General features: G+C 38.8%; 1 protein-coding gene across 4 annotated transcripts in view; it reads left to right on the plus strand.

Annotated features, from left to right (window-relative positions):
- Positions 1-16,635, plus strand: part of LOC122397487 (CLIP-associating protein 1-A-like) — a 91,025-nt gene extending 74,390 nt beyond the window's left edge. For 2 of the 4 annotated variants that reach the window (XM_043396657.1, XM_043396659.1), the window contains 20 exons: positions 64-95; positions 172-259; positions 1,474-1,631; positions 1,719-1,955; positions 2,046-2,299; positions 2,374-2,558; positions 6,239-6,349; positions 6,910-7,005; positions 7,236-7,416; positions 7,488-7,722; positions 10,362-10,427; positions 10,615-10,946; positions 11,025-11,328; positions 11,405-11,568; positions 11,640-11,790; positions 11,865-11,997; positions 12,089-12,248; positions 15,093-15,315; positions 15,391-15,597; positions 15,659-16,635. In XM_043396657.1, coding sequence (XP_043252592.1) covers positions 64-95; positions 172-259; positions 1,474-1,631; positions 1,719-1,955; positions 2,046-2,299; positions 2,374-2,558; positions 6,239-6,349; positions 6,910-7,005; positions 7,236-7,416; positions 7,488-7,722; positions 10,362-10,427; positions 10,615-10,946; positions 11,025-11,328; positions 11,405-11,568; positions 11,640-11,790; positions 11,865-11,997; positions 12,089-12,248; positions 15,093-15,315; positions 15,391-15,597; positions 15,659-15,862 — 3,521 coding nt within the window. In that variant the 3' untranslated portion in view covers positions 15,863-16,635. Of the gene's footprint in view, positions 1-63; positions 96-171; positions 260-860; positions 939-1,473; positions 1,632-1,718; positions 1,956-2,045; positions 2,300-2,373; positions 2,559-2,727; positions 2,854-6,238; positions 6,350-6,909; positions 7,006-7,235; positions 7,417-7,487; positions 7,723-10,361; positions 10,428-10,614; positions 10,947-11,024; positions 11,329-11,404; positions 11,569-11,639; positions 11,791-11,864; positions 11,998-12,088; positions 12,249-15,092; positions 15,316-15,390; positions 15,598-15,658 lie in introns of all 4 variants that reach the window. The other 2 variants (XM_043396656.1, XM_043396658.1) reach the window with 2 other exon arrangements.
- The last annotated feature ends 2,535 nt before the right edge of the window (positions 16,636-19,170 follow it).

The following is a 19,170-nucleotide window of genomic DNA, read 5'->3' on the forward strand; positions in this document are numbered from 1 at the left end:
TTAAAGACTGAAATTCTTTCTTATATTCTGAACTTACATTTATATTAATGTCTTTAATTTCAGTTGGAAAGAGCACGGATGAGCCGGACAGAGCAGTAAGCATTAGACGTTAATAAACCAACATTGCGACTAGTTCAACGAATTGAAACGCAATTAATTTGAATGTTTTAGATTAAGTCTGCTCCTGCGAAAAGGTTAGCCATTCCACCGAAAAGAGGACAGTTTGGACCTGCTAGTAGAACCACATCTTCCGTTTTAGGTATATGTACATTTTGTATAAAACTACTAATATCATTCCGACGATCAAAAAATATATAAAAATGTAATTATTATATTATTTCATATTGTTCTTTTAGTTCTCTAATCTTTACGAGTTACAATGAAATTCTCGTTATATTTATTAGCATAGTATATTAGAATATTTCTTAAATTGTACTCGCTTAGATCAGGAATAAGATAGGTACTAGTCGAATACTTCTCAAGATTTTCATTCAGGTTTGTTTATAATCTCTGAGCAATATACTTCTTTCATTAACCTTTAGTTCATAGATTCATATTTATTTTGTTGTATGCGAACTAAAGTGCTTTGTGTGCTACATTGAATACGCTAAAACTATTTTTACGAAACACAAATGCTCTACTTATTTCACTTCGTTCACACGAATGTTGCAATTCTTACTATTAACTTAACGTAAGCACATATAACCGGTACACAAATGTGAAGCGTGCTAACTTACAACTTTTATGCTTTCTCCTTACTGTGGCTCTGTGTATTAAATAATATTAATAGTATCTCTCCATTGATCACCGATAAAACTATTTTGAGTGAGAGATATGCTAATTATTCGCTTGCATGACAGCTCGACCTGGTAATACATCACACACGGTTCCAAGGACACCAACCGTCAAAAGAAACGTGTCAGTAAAATCGATACCAGGTATCTAAAATTCCATTGGCTTTTATTAGTTTTGTATAATATCATGATGGTTTGTAAAACAAGTTATACATATATTTTGTTAGAAACTTATTAATTTTCTTTGCGTTAGTTTTTCTTCTTTTTCTGTGAACATCCGTCATGGTATAAATACAAGAAATAAGAAATTATTAAAATTCGGTCGAACTAATACCATGTATATTTTGCGTATCATTGCTTCATCTTTATTCGTTTGTGCTTTATTTAATAGGAGTATGAAATTTAATAAGATGCTTCTACATCTGTATTATTTGTTCGGTCGCACTGCTTTTTGTGTTACTTTCATTCTATAACGAAACATTAAATATTTAGGACGATAAGGTGTCGTATACATTCTCAATTTTTGTTTTACTTAACGAGTCATGAATCGAACAGCAAAGCACATAATATAATACAATATTTAGAGCAAAAATTTTTCTGCATTGCAGATCGTCATTGTTTTAAGTAGCATTTCTGTCGATACGTTGTAGGTGTATAAAGTTACGGTTAATGTATTTAGGCCAGGCCGGTGCAGTGGACGAAGAGACGTTTCTCACAGCGTTTGAAGATGTGCCATCGGTGACTTTGTTTTCAGCAAAAGACCTGGAGGAACAGATGAGAGCTATAAAAGACAGCGTTGGCGATGATAAAAAGGATTGGAAACAAAGGACAGAAAGTGTATGCGTTGGATGAATTAAGCCGTTCACAAAATACATAATTATTTCAATCGTTGGGCATTACCTAACGAACTAATTTCATTTACAGATGAAAAAGTTAAGGTCTATTATAATCGCAGGCGGTATAAATTACGAGAATTTTCTAGAATGTTTGAAGAATGTGCAAAGACCTTTTGAGGTGGCTTGCAGCGATCTCAGATCACAAGTTGTTAGAGAGGCGTGCATCACTCTGGCATTTCTTAGCCAACATTTGAAAAATAAATTCGCCAGTTTTGGAGAGGCGGTCTTACTCACACTAATGAACCTCATACAAAATAGTGCCAAGGTGAAATTCATGATACATCGTTCTTAGCGACAACGAAATGGACGGTGCGACGATACGTAGAAACGTACACTAATAATTTTGTGCATTCAGGTTGTAGCGACTGCCGGCGCTGTGGCTGTGAGGTTTATTCTTCAAAATACACATTGCAGCCGTTACGTGCCAATTATCGCATCGTGTTTAAATAACAAGAGCAAAGACATACGACGCGCTTCGTGCGAATATCTAAATCTAATTTTACAAACGTGGCCTACCCAAATATTGCAGAAACATGTCCAGATATTGCAAGACACGATTAAAAAGGGCATTGCGGATTCGGACTCGGAAGCAAGAGCCTTCGCTAGGAAGTAAATATACTTAGCGATTAAATGACTCTTATAAAATACTGATAAATAGAAATACTGATTTTGAATATTTACAGATCATATTGGGCATTCAAAGATCATTTCACCGAGCAAGCAGAAACGTTACTCAACAGTCTTGATACCGCATACAAACGTTCGTTGATGTCATTTAGCAATAGTGGTAGTATTAACAGTTTAAACGTAGTGACGAGATCGGCGAGCATCAGTCCGAGAACATCCAGACCAGTAATGAGCGCTACAGGTAAATCTCAGTTCAAGTTTTATTCAGTTGCAAAGGAAGTACTTTTAATGGATAGTGATCGGACTAGATGTGAATGTGGATGCTATATCGGTAACGAAGCAACGCGGTGTAAACTTTTTCTCACTTTTTTTCATGCTGCTTTGTGCGACTTTACATTAAACGTATGAAGGTAGTACGGAAAATTTGCATCAGACTTCGGGTCAACCACATGGCCCGCTCAGACGTACTCCGTCCTTGCCACGGTCTTATCGCCAGTCTGGTATTCCAGTTCTACAAAGATCCACTGATTATCATTGTAATTGTTACGTTCTTGGTCGATGCTTGAAAAGATCCACTGCGACTTACAAGGGACAATCCCTAACTCGGATATTAAATGACTTCTGAAAGCTTTAGGAGTATGTTCTGACATATATAGATATGTATCACGCAATTCTTTGTTGTCCAAATTCACATTACCGACCGATAGCCGACTAATCAACCTCTACCGGTCGGTAAGCGTTGGTCGGTAAAACAGTTGATTAATACGCTGTCGGTCGGTAAGTGTTGGCCGGTAAAAAAGTCGATTAATAGGCTATCGGTCGGTAATGTGTTAATCTGAATGAAGCAATAGTTTCAGCAGAACTGTAGCACGTTTCCAGCAACAAAAAATTCAGAAAATACATTCTGTTGCTTGTTCAAAAATTAGATTTGACTGAATTACCAGCAACAAAAAATTTACAAAACACATTCTATCGATTGTCCTATAATTAGATTTCATTAAATTTCCAGCAACAATAAATTCAAGAAACACACTCTGTGATTGTCGGTGAACGGTTGATAAATCGGCTATCGGTCGGTAAGCGTTGGTCGGTAAAACAGTCGATTAATAGGCTATCGGCCGGTAATGTGTTAATTTGTTGAAAAAAATGTGTGCGTTCAATTGAAATGATTTGTTCACCATCTACTAAGCATTTCTTGAACTTGTGAGAACAATTTTTTCCAAGTGTTTATTTACAACGGAGCAAATGGTGTTATCCCAAACCATGTACGGTATGTTGATATACATGATTCAAAAATTGTTGAACCAAATTTAATGAAATTTGGTACACATATTCTCAATATCATTCTCTATCGGTGAGACTTTTATTTTTAATTAGTGTTTGATATATTGGTAAAAAGTATATTGGTGAAAGATTTTTCTCAAATATTTGGCTATTTTTGATTTCCTCGTTGTAACTTGGGAACTGTACAAGATAAAAAAGTTTTCAGACGAAAGTTATTTCTTAAAACTGGATCTATCGTTTGATATATGATTTGTCAATTTTGTTAAATAATCTATTAAATGTTACGAACAAAAATCGATATTCTTATTAATTTTATGTTTTTTTTTTCATATATCGTCCCATTTAATATTAACATTTAAATATGAAATAAAATCTCTTTTGTTTAACACATAATAATTTTTTATGAGTGCAAAACATGTTTTTGCAATGAGATATTGTACGTCATACATGCATTGTATAACACATTTGGCGAAAACAACTAGAAATGATCGATAGTTTAGAATATATTGTTTGCTGTGGCATGTTTGAATAAAACACGGGTTTTCATAGCTGTTTAGGTTGGGTTAGGTCTGGGTTAAATCTATTTAAAACAAAATAAATCTATTCCCTGGGGGAATAAGATTATCTATAAATCCAGACCTAACCCAGACCTAACCCCCGTTATCAGCGATGAATTGGTCTGGGTTAGGTCTGGATTAGGTCTGGATTAGGTCTGGGTTAGGTCTGGGTTAGGTCTGGATTAAGTCTGGGTTAGGTCTGGGTTAGGTCTGGATTAAGTCTGGGTTAGGTCTGGGTTAGGTCTGGAATAAGTCTGAATTAAGTCTGGGTTAGGTCTGGGTTAGGTCTGGAATAAGTCTGGGTTAGGTCTGGGTTAGGTCTGAATTAAGTCTGGGTTAGGTCTGGGTTAGGTCTGGGTTAGGTCTGGGTTAGGTATGAATTAAGTCTGGGTTAGGTCTGGAATAAGTCTGAATTAAGTCTGGGTTAGGTCTGGGTTAGGTCTGGGTTAGGTCTGAATTAAGTCTGGGTTAGGTCTGGGTTAGGTCTGAATTAAGTCTGGGTTAGGTCTGGATTAGGTCTGGGTTAGGTCTGGGTTAGGTCTGAATTAAGTCTGGGTTAGGTCTGGACTTAAAGTCTAGGTTAGGACTTAATTCAGACTTATTCCAGACCTAACCCAGACTTAATTCAGATCTAACCCAGACCTAACCCAGACTTAATTCAGACCTAACCCAGACTTAATTCAGACCTAACCCAGACCTAACCCAGACCTAACCCAGACCTAACCCAGACCTAACCCAGACCTAACCCAGACCTAACCCAGACCTAACCCAGACCTAATCCAGTCCTAACCCAGACTTAATTCAGACCTAACCCAGACCTAACCCAGACCTAACCCAGACTTAATTCAGACCTAACCCAGACCTAACCCAGACTTAATTCAGACCTAACCCAGACCTAACCCAGACTTAATCCAGACCTAACCCAGACCTAACCCAGACTTAATCCAGACCTAACCCAGACCTAACCCAGACTTAATCCAGACCTAACCCAGACCTAACCCAGACTTAATCCAGACCTAACCCAGACCTAACCCAGACCTAATCTAGATCTAATCCAGACCTAACCCAGACCTAACCCAGACCTAACCCAGACCTAACCCAGACCTAATCCAGACCTAACCCAGACCTAATCCAGACCTAATCCAGACCTAACCCAGACCTAATCTAGACCTAATCCAGACCTAACCCAGACCTAACCCAGACCTAATCCAGACCTAACCCAGACCTAACCCAGACCTAATCCAGACCTAATCCAGACCTAACCCAGACCTAATCTAGACCTAATCCAGACCTAACCCAGACCTAATCCAGACCTAACCCAGACCTAACCCAGACCTAATCCAGACCTAACCCAGACCTAACCCAGACCTAATCCAGACCTAATCCAGACCTAACCCAGACCTAATCTAGACCTAATCCAGACCTAACCCCCGTTATCAGCGATGAATTGGTCTGGGTTAGGTCTGTATTAGGTCCGGATTAAATCTATGTTAGGTCTGGGTTAGGTCTGAGTTAGTAAACACTTAATTTGTTCTAAAAAAAAGTATTATTTATATTGTTTTTACCTATTTCAACCAGTGATTAAGATATCGATTTTTGTTTATAACATTTATTTAATTTTTTAAACAAAGTGACAAATCACTTATAAAATGACAGTTTCAGTTTTAACACATTACCGACCGATAGCGTATTAATCAACTGTTTTACCGACCAACGCTTACCGACCGATAGCCGATTAATCAACCGCTGCCGGTCGGTAAAGCGTTAAGAAGTAACTTTTGTTTGAAAACTTTTTTTCTATTTTGTATAGTTTACAAGTTACATCAAGAAAATAAAAAATATTTAAATATTTGAGAATGAATTTTTGCCCCTCACAGTGGACTTTGGGCAACAACAAAAAATTACGTGATACATAATAGATATGTATGTATAGATGTGCCTTACGTGCTCCCAAAGTTTCAAAATTTGTTGCATTTTCGAGTTGGGGACCATCCCTCGTTAGAATATTGCACTAATGCATCCAAATACGCAGAACAAACCTATCCAATAGTTTGACGTATATATTTAAATTTGCCTTCAGATCGTGCAACACCAGGTGTTAGGTCTACCAGTGCTATAGATTTACAAGCCGCGCAAAGGGCGAAAGCAAGGATGATGTATGCAAATATCAACAGACAAAAAGCTTCTCCTCGTAAGTGACAATTATTAAGATTATTCTATATATTTGTTTAAATATCCATAGTTTAATAATCATACATAAGGATATATAGCGTGAACTACAAAAGGCAAGTTTGTTAATATTTTCAAAAATATTTAGGCTTCGAAGCATTTACTAGTAACGGATTCTGAGAATGAAAGCATTACGATATACTCTATTAAAAAACTAATATTTCTGAAATATTAGTATCAGCTACAAAAATATTACGATTACTGCTTGATTGACCTTAACATTAATAACATAATAACATGTTCTGCGATACACTATTTCTATAGTAACATTAGGCCGCTGTTTTCTATCATTTGAGATAATGCGACAAAGCAATTCAAGTGTTATAATTTCACTATTTTGGTAGTCGAAGAACTTGGAAATTAGTAATTTTAGGATAAATAATCTGGTCACTCCGTTAAAAAAGTCAAATTGTCTTGAAAACTTGCAGGAAAATGTATCGTATTCAGCCTGTAGATCTGTTCGAACTAAAATATGTACAACGAGTTCATTCTATACATGATATATATTGTTTTTTCGTTCAGCACGTCCCAGTAAATCCCCAGATGCTACAACGGTTGCTAGTCCAGAGAGAATCCCAAGAACACGAACGAGAATGGCTGGAGTATCGCAATCCCAGCGTAAGTAGAAAGAAATCTAGGGTTATTTTTATCAGCGGTATGCCTGGTGAGTGAACGCAGCGTGAAGTGGGCTTAACTGTTGGCAGCACTGTCACGCGAGGGGATCTACGCGTCAGTTCCCCATTGTCATTAAAACAACATTGTTTTACACAAGAAAAACGTGTTTAGTGTCGTGTTAAAGAAAATATGAGGTTAGATGAGTCTTAATTTTAGTTAATTTATTGTAACAGCCAGCAGTCGGTCGGGATCACCGTCGTCTAGGTTAAGTTACGCGACGTATAATCGCGAAGGTGAATCGTTAATTGCGAGACCAAGACGATTATCTGGACACGGAATCAGAAGCACTGGCAACAGTCGTGAACCCAGTCCGCAAAGATTCGGAATGGACAGGAGTTTTGCTAGCAAAATACGGTATTGCATTCATTTGTTCACTGCGACACGACTTGGGGTCTGGCTATGAAGATGTATTTTATAATTTGTAGCGGAAGAAATTTGCATATGTCTCCTACGGACAGACCTCAGTCCAGACCGGTCATGGCACAAAAGATGCTGCAACAATCTCGCGAGGCGGAATCTGCATTAGCCGATGCGCTCACATTTGATAATATCGATAGTTACACGAGAACGCCAAGAGTGAAAGGTGATCACAGCGACGACAGTGAAACCAGCAGTATATGTTCGGAGCGAAGCATGGACAGCTTTAGGCGACCAAATGACGTAAGTAAAACGAAGAACAAATATTATTGGCTAGACGATAAAGTAACAAATACTCTTATTAAACTTTATTCGAACAATTATAAACAAATCTGTGATAATTATCCGAATAACATTGCGCCCAGTACTGCATCTTATCACGATTACAGTAGAAGAGTAAAGTAATAATGAAATTAGTAATTTATAACATGTTCACGTTCAGCAACGCTCTTCATTATTTCATGTGGACCCATTCGAGTCTAAAGTTGCATTATCAGAATCTTTTAATGAACGAATAATTAAGTGCGTCTCACTGACTGCAACTAACGTGCTAAATTAAATTCCAGGATAATTACATTAGTTTCATGCACACTCTTCATTAACATTACAGACATGATTCGAACAAGTATTATACTCCATTATGCTTTCTTATTGGATGTTTATTAATTTAATAATGCTTCGTTAACATCTATGTGCAATAAAATGCCCTCGAGTAGCTGCAATATCATATGTATTTATGGATTTACATTTGCTACGCAATTTGAAGACGCCTTCTACCTTTCGAACACTACGAACGAACATATTCCTCTCCTAAGTTATTATTTTATTGTAAAATTCATAATGCATACCTAATTTCAATGAGTATGCAATATAGAGGGTGTTCGGTTACCTCGGGAATATTTAATGGGAGATTCTAGAGGCAAAAATTAGACAAAAATCAGGAATAGTAATTTGTTAACACTTTACCGACCGGTAGCGGTTGATTAATCGGCTATCGGTCGGTAAAGAAGTTGATTAATACGCTATCGGTCGGTAAGCGTTGGCCGGTAAAACAGTTGATTGATAGGCTCTCAGCCGGTAAGCGTTGGTCGGTAAAACAGAGTCGATTAATAGGCTATCGGTCGGTAATGTGTTAAGGTAATTTCTTTAAATGGAACCATATATTTTTTTGTTGATAATATCATAGCGTTTATTATAACAAATTCAACGACTATATGATATCATTACGAGTCAGATATTGCTGTCATTTTCGCAGTAGCAGCTAGTAGCAGCTGATTTTTGTTTAGGAAAAGGCATCAGTCTTTAAAATGAAACCTTTATCTCCCTTCACTCCTGATTAAAAAAATGGACTTCGAGGCTGCGAGCGCCATTTGACGTGGACCAATTTATGCTCGCATTTATTGCTTTCATTTTTGCAGTAGCAGGTAGTCGCATTTTTGTTTAGGAACGAAGGCAAGACATCAGTCTTCAAAACGCGACCAAAACAAAAGCTTCATCTCGCTTCAATCCTAACTAAGAAATGGAATGAAAATTCAAAACATTCTAATAAGCATAACTCAAATATCATACATGTCTCCAAACATAATAGAATATTTACCATTTTACGAGAGACAAACTACTCAAAACAGTTTTACTTTATAATATAATAGAATCGCATTTTATTTTCATTATGTTCGTAAACATATGTAATATCATTGCCCGGATTCCTGCCATCGCAGAGTAGATTTAGACGAGAAGCTTAACCCCTTGCACTATTTTCACGAGTCTGACTCGCGATGAAAATTTTAGGCTAAACTCGAACATCACGAGTCAGGCTCGTTGTTTAATTTCATGTCAAAGATTCCAGATCGAGCACAGGGTGCAGATTCCAAGTCATAAGTTGACGTGAGGTTAGATTTCAGTTGTCCAAGAGCGAGAAGGCAAATGAGCTCTCTCTCACTCGACTCCCACGAGACTGTCCGAACTTACTTCGGGCAGCTTCGGGGAATCGAGAAAGAGCGCATGCGTCGGTTGCCTTCGTCGACTCTCCGAAACTCTACGAGGTCACGCATGCGCAATCTGGCATCTATGCGTCAAACGCGAATAACACGAGTCTGACACGAAAGCAACATTTCGTCCAAACATGAATATCACGAGTCGAATTCGTAAATATGGATATTTCGTCCATCGACATATCGTGTTTCAATTTCCGACATTCGGTTTTTTTAACCCCTTGCACTATTTTCACGAGTCTGACTCGCGATGAAAATTTTAGGCTAAACTCGAACATCACGAGTCAGGCTCGTTGTTAAATTTCATGTCAAAGATGCCAGATCGAGCACAGGGTGCAGATTCCAAGTCATAAGTTGACGTGAGGTTAGATTTCAGTTGTCCAAGAGCGAGAAGGCAAATGAGCTCTCTCTCACTCGACTCCCACGAGACTGTCCGAACTTACTTCGGGCAGCTTCGGGGAATCGAGAAAGAGCGCATGCGTCGGTTGCCTTCGTCGACTCTCCGAAACTCTACGAGCTCACGCATGCGCAATCTGGCATCTATGCGTCAAACGCGAATAACACGAGTCTGACACGAAAGCAACATTTCGTCCAAACATGAATATCACGAGTCGAATTCGTAAATATGGATATTTCGTCCATCGAAATATTGTGTTTCAAGTTCCAATATTCAGTTTTTCTCCCAATCGTTCAATATGGTTCAGAAACTGCTTCTTCAGAATTTCAGCGTGGTACAGGGGGTTAAGTAAAGCAGCGCTTTCAGCACAACAATGTAGATAACGCATGTTTGGTTTTTTCTTTTGGTTTTGTTGCGGCGTATTTGTTTGGTTTGGACTAATGCGATGCGCCGTTCTATTCTCCATATCTGTCCATCGTCCATCTACCCATTAGTCGTTCTCATGGAGTGGCTCTCAACAAAGACTGTATCGTGATATGTGGGATCAATCAATCCCGAAGGTTTGTTAAATTTAATATTCACTTCCGTTCTACTCGATGCAAATATCTTATGTACTATACTCTTCTGCCGAATATAAAAAATCAACCGATAACAATTTCTCTACGTTTGGAATATGACTTTACGTTCATTCGTTGCTACGCTACTTTCAATACATATTGTCGTGTAAACAAAATCGTTGCTTTACAGGACATTAAGGAAATTATCGAGAATTGTTCGCATAAACATTGGGGCGATAGGAAAGAAGGCTTGGTCGGACTGCAGCATTTTCTTTCTAATGGAAATACGCTTACAGCAACAGAATTACGTAAAGTGACTGATATTTTCACCAAAATGTTCATGGACTCTCACACGAAAGTTTTCAGTCTATTTCTGGATACGTTGAACGAATTGGTAACCACTCACAGCGAAGATCTTGGCGATTGGCTTTACGTATTGTGCGCAAGGCTAATGAACAAATTAGGTACAGATTTACTTGGTTCGATACAAGCAAAGATTCACAAGACACTCGATGTTGTCAGGTGAGACAAATAATATGAATTTCAGTGTACGGAAAACGCTCGGGTTGTATTTGTTAACCGTTTGGAATTCTTTCGTAGAGAATGTTTCCCAGGAGAACAGCTTCTGCCTGCGATGATGAGGTATTTAACGGATCCAACGCAAACGCCAAATTCTCGTGTAAAAGTAGCCACGCTTACGTTTATTACGCAGATCACAGAAACGGCAGAGCCTTCTGCGCTTAATAATTCTGCTGGATCGGCGCTGGCAAGGTTACTGGATTGGTCTAACGACGTTAAAAGCCAAGACGTTAGAAGGCATGCGCAAAACGCTGTCATATCGTTATACAATTTAAATCCTCCGAAAGTGACAATGATATTGGCCGAGTTACCGAAGTATTATCAAGTAAGACCATTTATACAGCGATTCATAAATATAAATAAAGATTAGTTTTCTTAAAATATATTTGGACATTGACCAGGAGGCAGCGTTGCCATTGGTGCAAAATCACCTGAGGAAGTCCTCCGGTTCGAGTAATCCAGCATCACCCGGTACACCTCCACCCAGGGCGCAGAGTTCACCAGCTCGTTCGAAAGCCAAAGGTGACATTGACAATACGGATGAGAACTTGGAGGAAGTTTACAAGTAAGTTATTTGCATATCTTCGACGTAAAGTACGTTTGGTTTAATCATTCTTTGTAATTTTAATTTTAAAGTGCTTCCTACAGATCTCTGAGACGCACGACGGCAGAAATACAGAATTATGGTTTCGAGCGTTTGGAAAGAGCCACTACCAGCAAAGACAGCGGAATCAGCAATATGGCCGACGTAGAAGAGAAAATGGAAGGTCTCACATTGTGTAATTCGGTAATAAAATAAACAATATAGATAGATTTCATTTATAAAATGAAACGTTTTGTATTGCGTTTTGGTATTATCAGGGTCGTTCGTCTTCCGTTTCGTCGCCTACCCAAAGAGGGCGATCGGTTACGAACATTACGGTGAACGGTTCAACCGATACGATTGCTGGAGATCTAATATTACCTCAAGAAAATAACGGTTACAAGACGCATGGTATGTTCACCATTTTGTGTTGCAGAAATTAATTAGAATTACCATTTTATTTGTTCGATAGTCCATTTAATTTGTTCGATATTTATTGCAGGATCTTCGCCCGATTCGACGAAGAGACAAGAAAGTTTAGAGTATATGATTGAAACATTACAATCGAAGAAGACGCAAACAGAAGAAAAGGTATCAGCATTGCAAGAGTTTCAGCAATATGTCCGCGAAGGAGACGCCTCGTATATCAAACAAAATTTCAAGTAGGTTCTATATCATCTCTGTGTATATCGTAACAAATCAAAACTTTTTTTCGGTCTTCCAATAACCACTGATTCGTGTAGAATTACTGTATCATTTACTAGCATGCCCCGTCTCGGCTTCGCCCGGCCTTGTGCAAAAGCAATTTATGACTAGACGATCGTCCTGATACATATATCCGCGATAATGCAATTCTCTCGCGAGAAAGCGCTCGAGAAGCTTCGCCACCTGGCGGTAACATTGCAGTACTGCTACGGGCGAGGTAAAATTGATTTTCTTTAACATTTCAACTTGAGAATTCATTGTTTTAGTTCCACTGTTAAAAGTTCTGTCACCCATATATATATATAAAAGAAAAAAATTAACCCAGACCTAACCCAGACTTAACCCAGACCTAACCCAAACCTAACCCCCGTTATCAGCGATGAATTGGTCTGGGTTAGGTCTGGAATAAGTCTGAATTAAGTCTGGGTTAGGTCTGGGTTAGGTCTGAATTAAGTCTGGGTTAGGTCTGGGATAGGTCTGAATTAAGTCTGGGTTAGGTCTGGAATAAGTCTGAATTAAGTCTGGGTTAGGTCTGGGTTAGGTCTGGGTTAGGTCTGAATTAAGTCTGGGTTAGGTCTGGGTTAGGTCTGAATTAAGTCTGGGTTAGGTCTGGGTTAGGTCTGAATTAAGTCTGGGTTAGGTCTGGAATAAGTCTGAATTAAGTCTGGGTTAGGTCTGGGTTAGGTCTGGGTTAGGTCTGAATTAAGTCTGGGTTAGGTCTGGGTTAGGTCTGAATTAAGTCTGGGTTAGGTCTGGGTTAGGTCTGAATTAAGTCTGGGTTAGGTCTGGGTTAGGTCTGAATTAAGTCTGGGTTAGGTCTGAATTAAGTCTGGGTTAGGTCTGGAATAAGTCTGAATTAAGTCCTAACCTAGACTTTAAGTCCAGACCTAACCCAGACTTAATTCAGACCTAACCCAGACCTAATCCAGTCCTAACCCAGACTTAATTCAGACCTAACCCAGACCTAACCCAGACCTAACCCAGACCTAACCCAGACTTAATTCAGACTTATTCCAGACCTAACCCAGACCTAACCCAGACCTAATCCAGACCTAATCCAGTCCTAACCCAGACTTAATTCAGACCTAACCCAGACCTAACCCAGACCTAACCCAGACTTAATTCAGACCTAACCCAGACCTAACCCAGACCTAACCTAGACTTATTCCAGACCTAACCCAGACCTAACCCAGACTTAATTCAGACCTAACCCAGACCTAACCCAGACCTAACCCAGACCTAACCCAGACTTAATTCAGACTTATTCCAGACCTAACCCAGACCTAACCCAGACCTAATCCAGACCTAATCCAGTCCTAACCCAGACTTAATTCAGACCTAACCCAGACCTAACCCAGACCTAACCCAGACTTAATTCAGACCTAACCCAGACCTAACCCAGACCTAACCTAGACTTATTCCAGACCTAACCCAGACCTAACCCAGACTTAATTCAGACCTAACCCAGACCTAACCTAGACCTAATCCAGACCTAACCCAGACTTAATTCAGACCTAACCCAGACCTAACTTTTCTTTTCGACGATTAATCGACGATTAAGTAAATCGACGTTAAATTTCCATAGCTTCTCGAATAGATTAATATAGGTTTTGAAATTAAATTTAGTATCACATCCTCATATTGGCGGATATTTTGCCTTGCATTTCCGCATAACCTTTCGAAAATTTTCGCCTGGGTTGCTATTCGACGGAAATATATTTGCCAACGACGCAAATATTTCGCTGAATCGGAAGAAATTAACGAGAAAATGATAACGACACGTGTCCACGTAAAATAATGGGAAAAGTCACGTTTACGTGGTAGAGGGAAATTTTAAAACGTTATTCAATATTTAGATAGATCAATATTTCTCAGAACAATTTAGATAATCCTGTTCAACCATCTTATCGAAAATGATACAATCTGATCAATGTTTCACGACTATTACCCTTTTAGTTACGTTTGCGTCGATAAATGGAAAATAAACAAATTAAGAACATGTAGGAAAGTTAATCTTTACAATTACTGTACAATTATTCACCCATAACTAGACTCTGCGTAGAATTGAATGTTACCAGAGTCATTATTGAAAAGACTGGAACGTTCGATTCTTCGAGTGGACCTGAAAGAAAGAAATACGTCACTACGTATCGTTCTAGAAAAAGAAAAGGAGCACAAAACTATCCAATTACGTTTTTCCAATAACAAGCTTTGAGATCGAACAACGACGAATACTAGCTCCGCCATAATCTGTCAATGTTAAAGCAAACATATATTACTACTAGCATGCCCCGTCTCGGCTTCGCCCGACCTTGTGCAAAAGCAATTTATGACCAGACGATCGTCCTGACATATACATCCGCGATAATGCAATTCTCTCGCGAGAAGGCGCTCGAGAAGCTACGCCACCTGGCGGTAACATCGCAGTACTGCTACGGGCGCGGTATCGCGTATGCGCGCGCAAGTAGACTGTCGTATACAGGGGTCGCGTGGTCCGCCAAACAGTCGTGCACATGAAATCTTTGCACATAAATTACATGTTAATAACGCGCTTCTGAGACATGCTGCGTAGCCTATGTCCGTCCTAGAGTATGCAGGAATAACGTCTCAAAATTTGAGGAAGATCGGTTCAATAGGTCTTGAGTTTTGCGCGAACATAAAAAAACAATTGATAAATTGTTGGGGGGGGGATACAGTAATTCAGCTTCTGGGATCATGGATCAGTGTTTATTGAAAGGCAAAATTCATATTAAACAGTGTTAACGGAATACTAATAAATTTGTTATTTTCCCGTTTTTTAGGAAACTGCTCAAAACGTTATTTGATAGTCTAACCAACGATAGCAAGAAAATGCAAGTGGAGGTACTGCAAACGTTAATTGATATGCTTAAGTGTCCAGAACTTGTAGATAGTTTTTCCGTTTACCCCGAGCTGCTCGTTCTAAAAGTAATCAACGCTTACAAATTGGATGACCAGAAACAAGATTCTTCCAGCGGCAGCAGCAACTCGAGATCTTCAGTAATTGTATACATTAATAGACGAGAATTAATCGTTCCCAATCGTGCATTGTAGCTAATCGTTAATGCTTACGTTGAACAGATCCTCTGGATAGCCGAAAAATGTGCGGCAACAATAGCGATGGTCCTGAAACCGGAGCAAATAATTCATTTAGTGTCGACTATAATAACTACCGAACCGTATCCTCTGAACATGGGGGCGATAAAAATGTTGCACAAAGTAGTGGAACATTGGGGTCGGGATGCCATAGAGCCTCATCTGTCTAAAGTTATGCCTGGTCTCATCAAGGTAAGTTCAAATACAAAGTATTTGTTTTCTACGTAGAAGTAACGTTTATTTTGATCATCAGGCTTACGACGATCAAGAAAGTGCTGTCCGTAAAAGTGCCGTTTTCTGCATGGTAGCGATACATTTGGCGGTTGGCGAGGAAGTGTTGAAGCCTCACCTCAGCTGTTTGTACACCAGCAAATTGAAGCTTTTAAATATTTATATACAACGCGCTCAACAGGCGAACAGTCAACCGGCGAGTCCGCGTAGCAATAGTAAAAATTAACTAACATCAAACTCCGCGACGCTTAGGATCGCGATACTTAAGAGGTTTGCACGTCTAAGCGCAAGGCATGAACGAATGCTGTTCAGTTTCTTGAGTAAATCGAATCCGTGACGACCATATGGAACCCCGGATACACGATGTACACGTCGAAGGTTTTCGACGCAGGTGGGACTGATCTGTACGGCTACGCGGCAAAGGTGTGCGCGCGCGCGCGCGCGTGTGTGCGACATAGCTGAGAACTCCTTGGACAGTGATGTTGCACAAATATAGCTAGTGTACAAGATTACGGACATTGTTTTGTTTGCCAAAAATTTATACCTGTTGCAATGTAAGAGTTAAAAGATTTTTTTTTTAATGGTTTTTGTATTCAGTCAATTTCATCGTGAATCACTTTAGGGTATAAGATTTTTTACTTGAGATACGTATATATGTATTTTATTGGCACACTGGTGGAGAAAATGATATACGCGCCTGAACTACTAACCTCGATGTATAAAAAAATTTAATAAATTCTTCGATCTGTTCGTTATTTATAAAAAAATTAAATTTAGCGTTGATAAAATGATGAGGCACTTTTAATCAAATGAATGGACCGTCCTTCACGTTATAACAATTGAATGATTCTTCTTAGTAAACTTTTATACGGGGATTTGATATAATTTCTTTACTTGGACACTTCGATATTCTTCATTAGACTAATTTAGATGCCTTAACATTTTGTCCACCAGTGTACCGGTTACATCTTGGTATTAAATTGCAGTGTTATGTCTTGAGGGGCCTTTCTACTTCGCGGGATTTAAAATCTCGAATTTTTTTTTTGCGTTTTTTAACACTTTACCGACCGATAGCCGGTTAATCAACCGCTACCGGTCGGTAAAGAAGTTGATTAATACGCTATCGGTCGGTAAAACAGTCGATTAATAGGCTATCGGTCGGTAATGTGTTAATATGCAGTCTCGAAAATATATTAAATTGAAATTCCGGGAAAATATATTTTTAAAACTAGTCTCTCTATACCATGAACTAGGATAATTGCAATATATCCTTTTTTTTTTATTAACAAAAATGCAACCGAATATGTGAAAATGTTCAATATTTTTTTTCGTAGAATAGCTGCCATTTTTTTTTGCGTTTTTTATCACTTTACCGACCGGTAGCGGTTGATTAATCGGCTATCGGTCGGTAAAGAAGTTGATTAATACGCTATCGGTCGGTAAAACAGTCGATTAATAGGCTATCGGTCGGTAATGTGTTAATATGCAGTCTCGAAAATATATTAAATTGAAATTCCGGGAAAATATATTTTTAAAACTAGTCTCTCTATACCATGAACTAGGATAATTGCAATATATCCTTTTTTTTTTATTAACAAAAATGCAACCGAATATGTGAAAATGTTCAATATTTTTTTTCGTAAAATAGCTGTCATTTTTTTGTGCGTTTTTTAACACTTTACCGACCGGTAGCGGTTGATTAATCGGCTATCGGTCGGTAAAGAAGTTGATTAATACGCTATCGGTCGGTAAAACAGTCGATTAATAGGCTATCGGTCGGTAATGTGTTAATATTTAGTCTCGAAAATATATTAAATTGAAATTCCGGGAAAATATATCTTTAGAACTAGTCTCTCTATACCATGAACTAGGATAATTGCAATATATCCTTTTTTTTTTTATTAACAAAAATGCAACCGAATATGTGAAAATGTTCAATATGTTTTCGTAAAATAGCTGCCATTTTTTTGTTGAAAAGATCCTAATTCATGCTGTAACCAAACTTATTTATATTGAGAATATCTTTGGTTATCGGATCAATAAATATAAAAATTCGTAAACCCCCGGAATTAATCAAAGAAACGTGTATTTCGCGTGGAAAGTAGAATGGGCCCTTAAGAATTAAGCTTTAACTCTTGCTCAGCCAAACGGGGTCATTTTGACTAAACTAATGCTGCGTTGTTCGCGATCACGCGAAACAGCTGAACGAGGGATCGTGACTATTTCTTCCTTTTCTGTATAAAACTCGCGATAAAACAGTATCCGTGCCTCTTATCCATATTTTCGTGACTATTATATACTTTAAATTTCGTTTTCGCTACTTCGTTATGTTATTGTATATATATTTAGGTGTTTCAGTGTATCGTTGTTGCGTCTCTTAGAATTGATTTCAAAGCTTCGAAAGGACTGTGATTCCCGTTAATTAAAATGTCGGTCCAATTTTTAAGGGAAAGTTTTAAAAGACAGTGCGACATCACAGCTGAGAGGATCAGATTGTACTTTGTAAGCGGAACATATACGTAAACGCCAATTGGACGAATATTTTGGTAACGTTGTGTGAAACGGTGAGGGGGGGCGGAACGTGATGTAACTTCCTGGTTAATCCCGCAGGTGGCGCCCGTTGCCGATCGTCAAGATCGCCGCCCGTGGTTCCCGGTTCTCACTGGAACAAGGGAGTTACGTCACGCTCCCCGCGATACGTTACACACTTGTTCACCGATTTACAAACATCGCGTGTAACGACAGTGTTGCTGTGCAATTTGCAATGCACAAGCAAACGGGGAAATAAAAGCACGAAGATATCTTTAATTTCTTCGTGAAATGAAAACGAGCGCAATGTTTTAGTATCGGCATTGTACGATCAGAGGGGACAAATAAATCTTTATAAGAAATATATTCCTTTTTCGGATCTCAGTATTAACGGAGTGCCCGCGCGATTATAGTATTTCTCTAATAACGTTTAAACACGAGCATATCCAATTGTCACAAATGGTTCTTACGCGCGCGGTAATCGAAATGCCGTGAAACGAAAGTGTTTGCTCGAGAATCAATTTTTGCTAGTCAGATTTCCAAGGACGCGCAATGACTCTAGAGACGCAGGGGGTGGGTGGGGGGGGCGAGAAGTAGGAATTTTCCAATTGAACGGAGCGCGAGAATCTACGGGAGATGGCCCAGGGAGAATGCGAGAGAGAGTGAATGAGAGAGATCAGTAAAACTAGAATAGAAGAACGATTAGGAGACCCGATTTACAGGAAGCTGATATTTAAAACTATTCGTCACCGTTGCCAATAATTAAACGAATGCTGAATCAAAGCCTGACGTAACGAAGGTTTTAGTAACATTCTGTGCCATTGTCGTTTCTGTTTTACCATATAAGGTTTAAAATTATATATAAATATGTTCAGATCGCTCTTCGTCTTTTCTTACCGACAGGTCGGAGTAACGAAAATTTTATGGTAAAATTCGATCATCGAAGCGTTGAACGAAACAGATATTGCGCACGAAATTTGACCGTGCCCTCGAGATTCGAGTTTC

Source organism: Colletes gigas, unplaced genomic scaffold (assembly GCF_013123115.1).
Source record: "Colletes gigas isolate AHSC1104 unplaced genomic scaffold, ASM1312311v1 Colletes_gigas_Sc00009, whole genome shotgun sequence".
In the NCBI taxonomy this organism is placed as follows: Eukaryota; Metazoa; Arthropoda; class Insecta; order Hymenoptera; family Colletidae; genus Colletes; species Colletes gigas.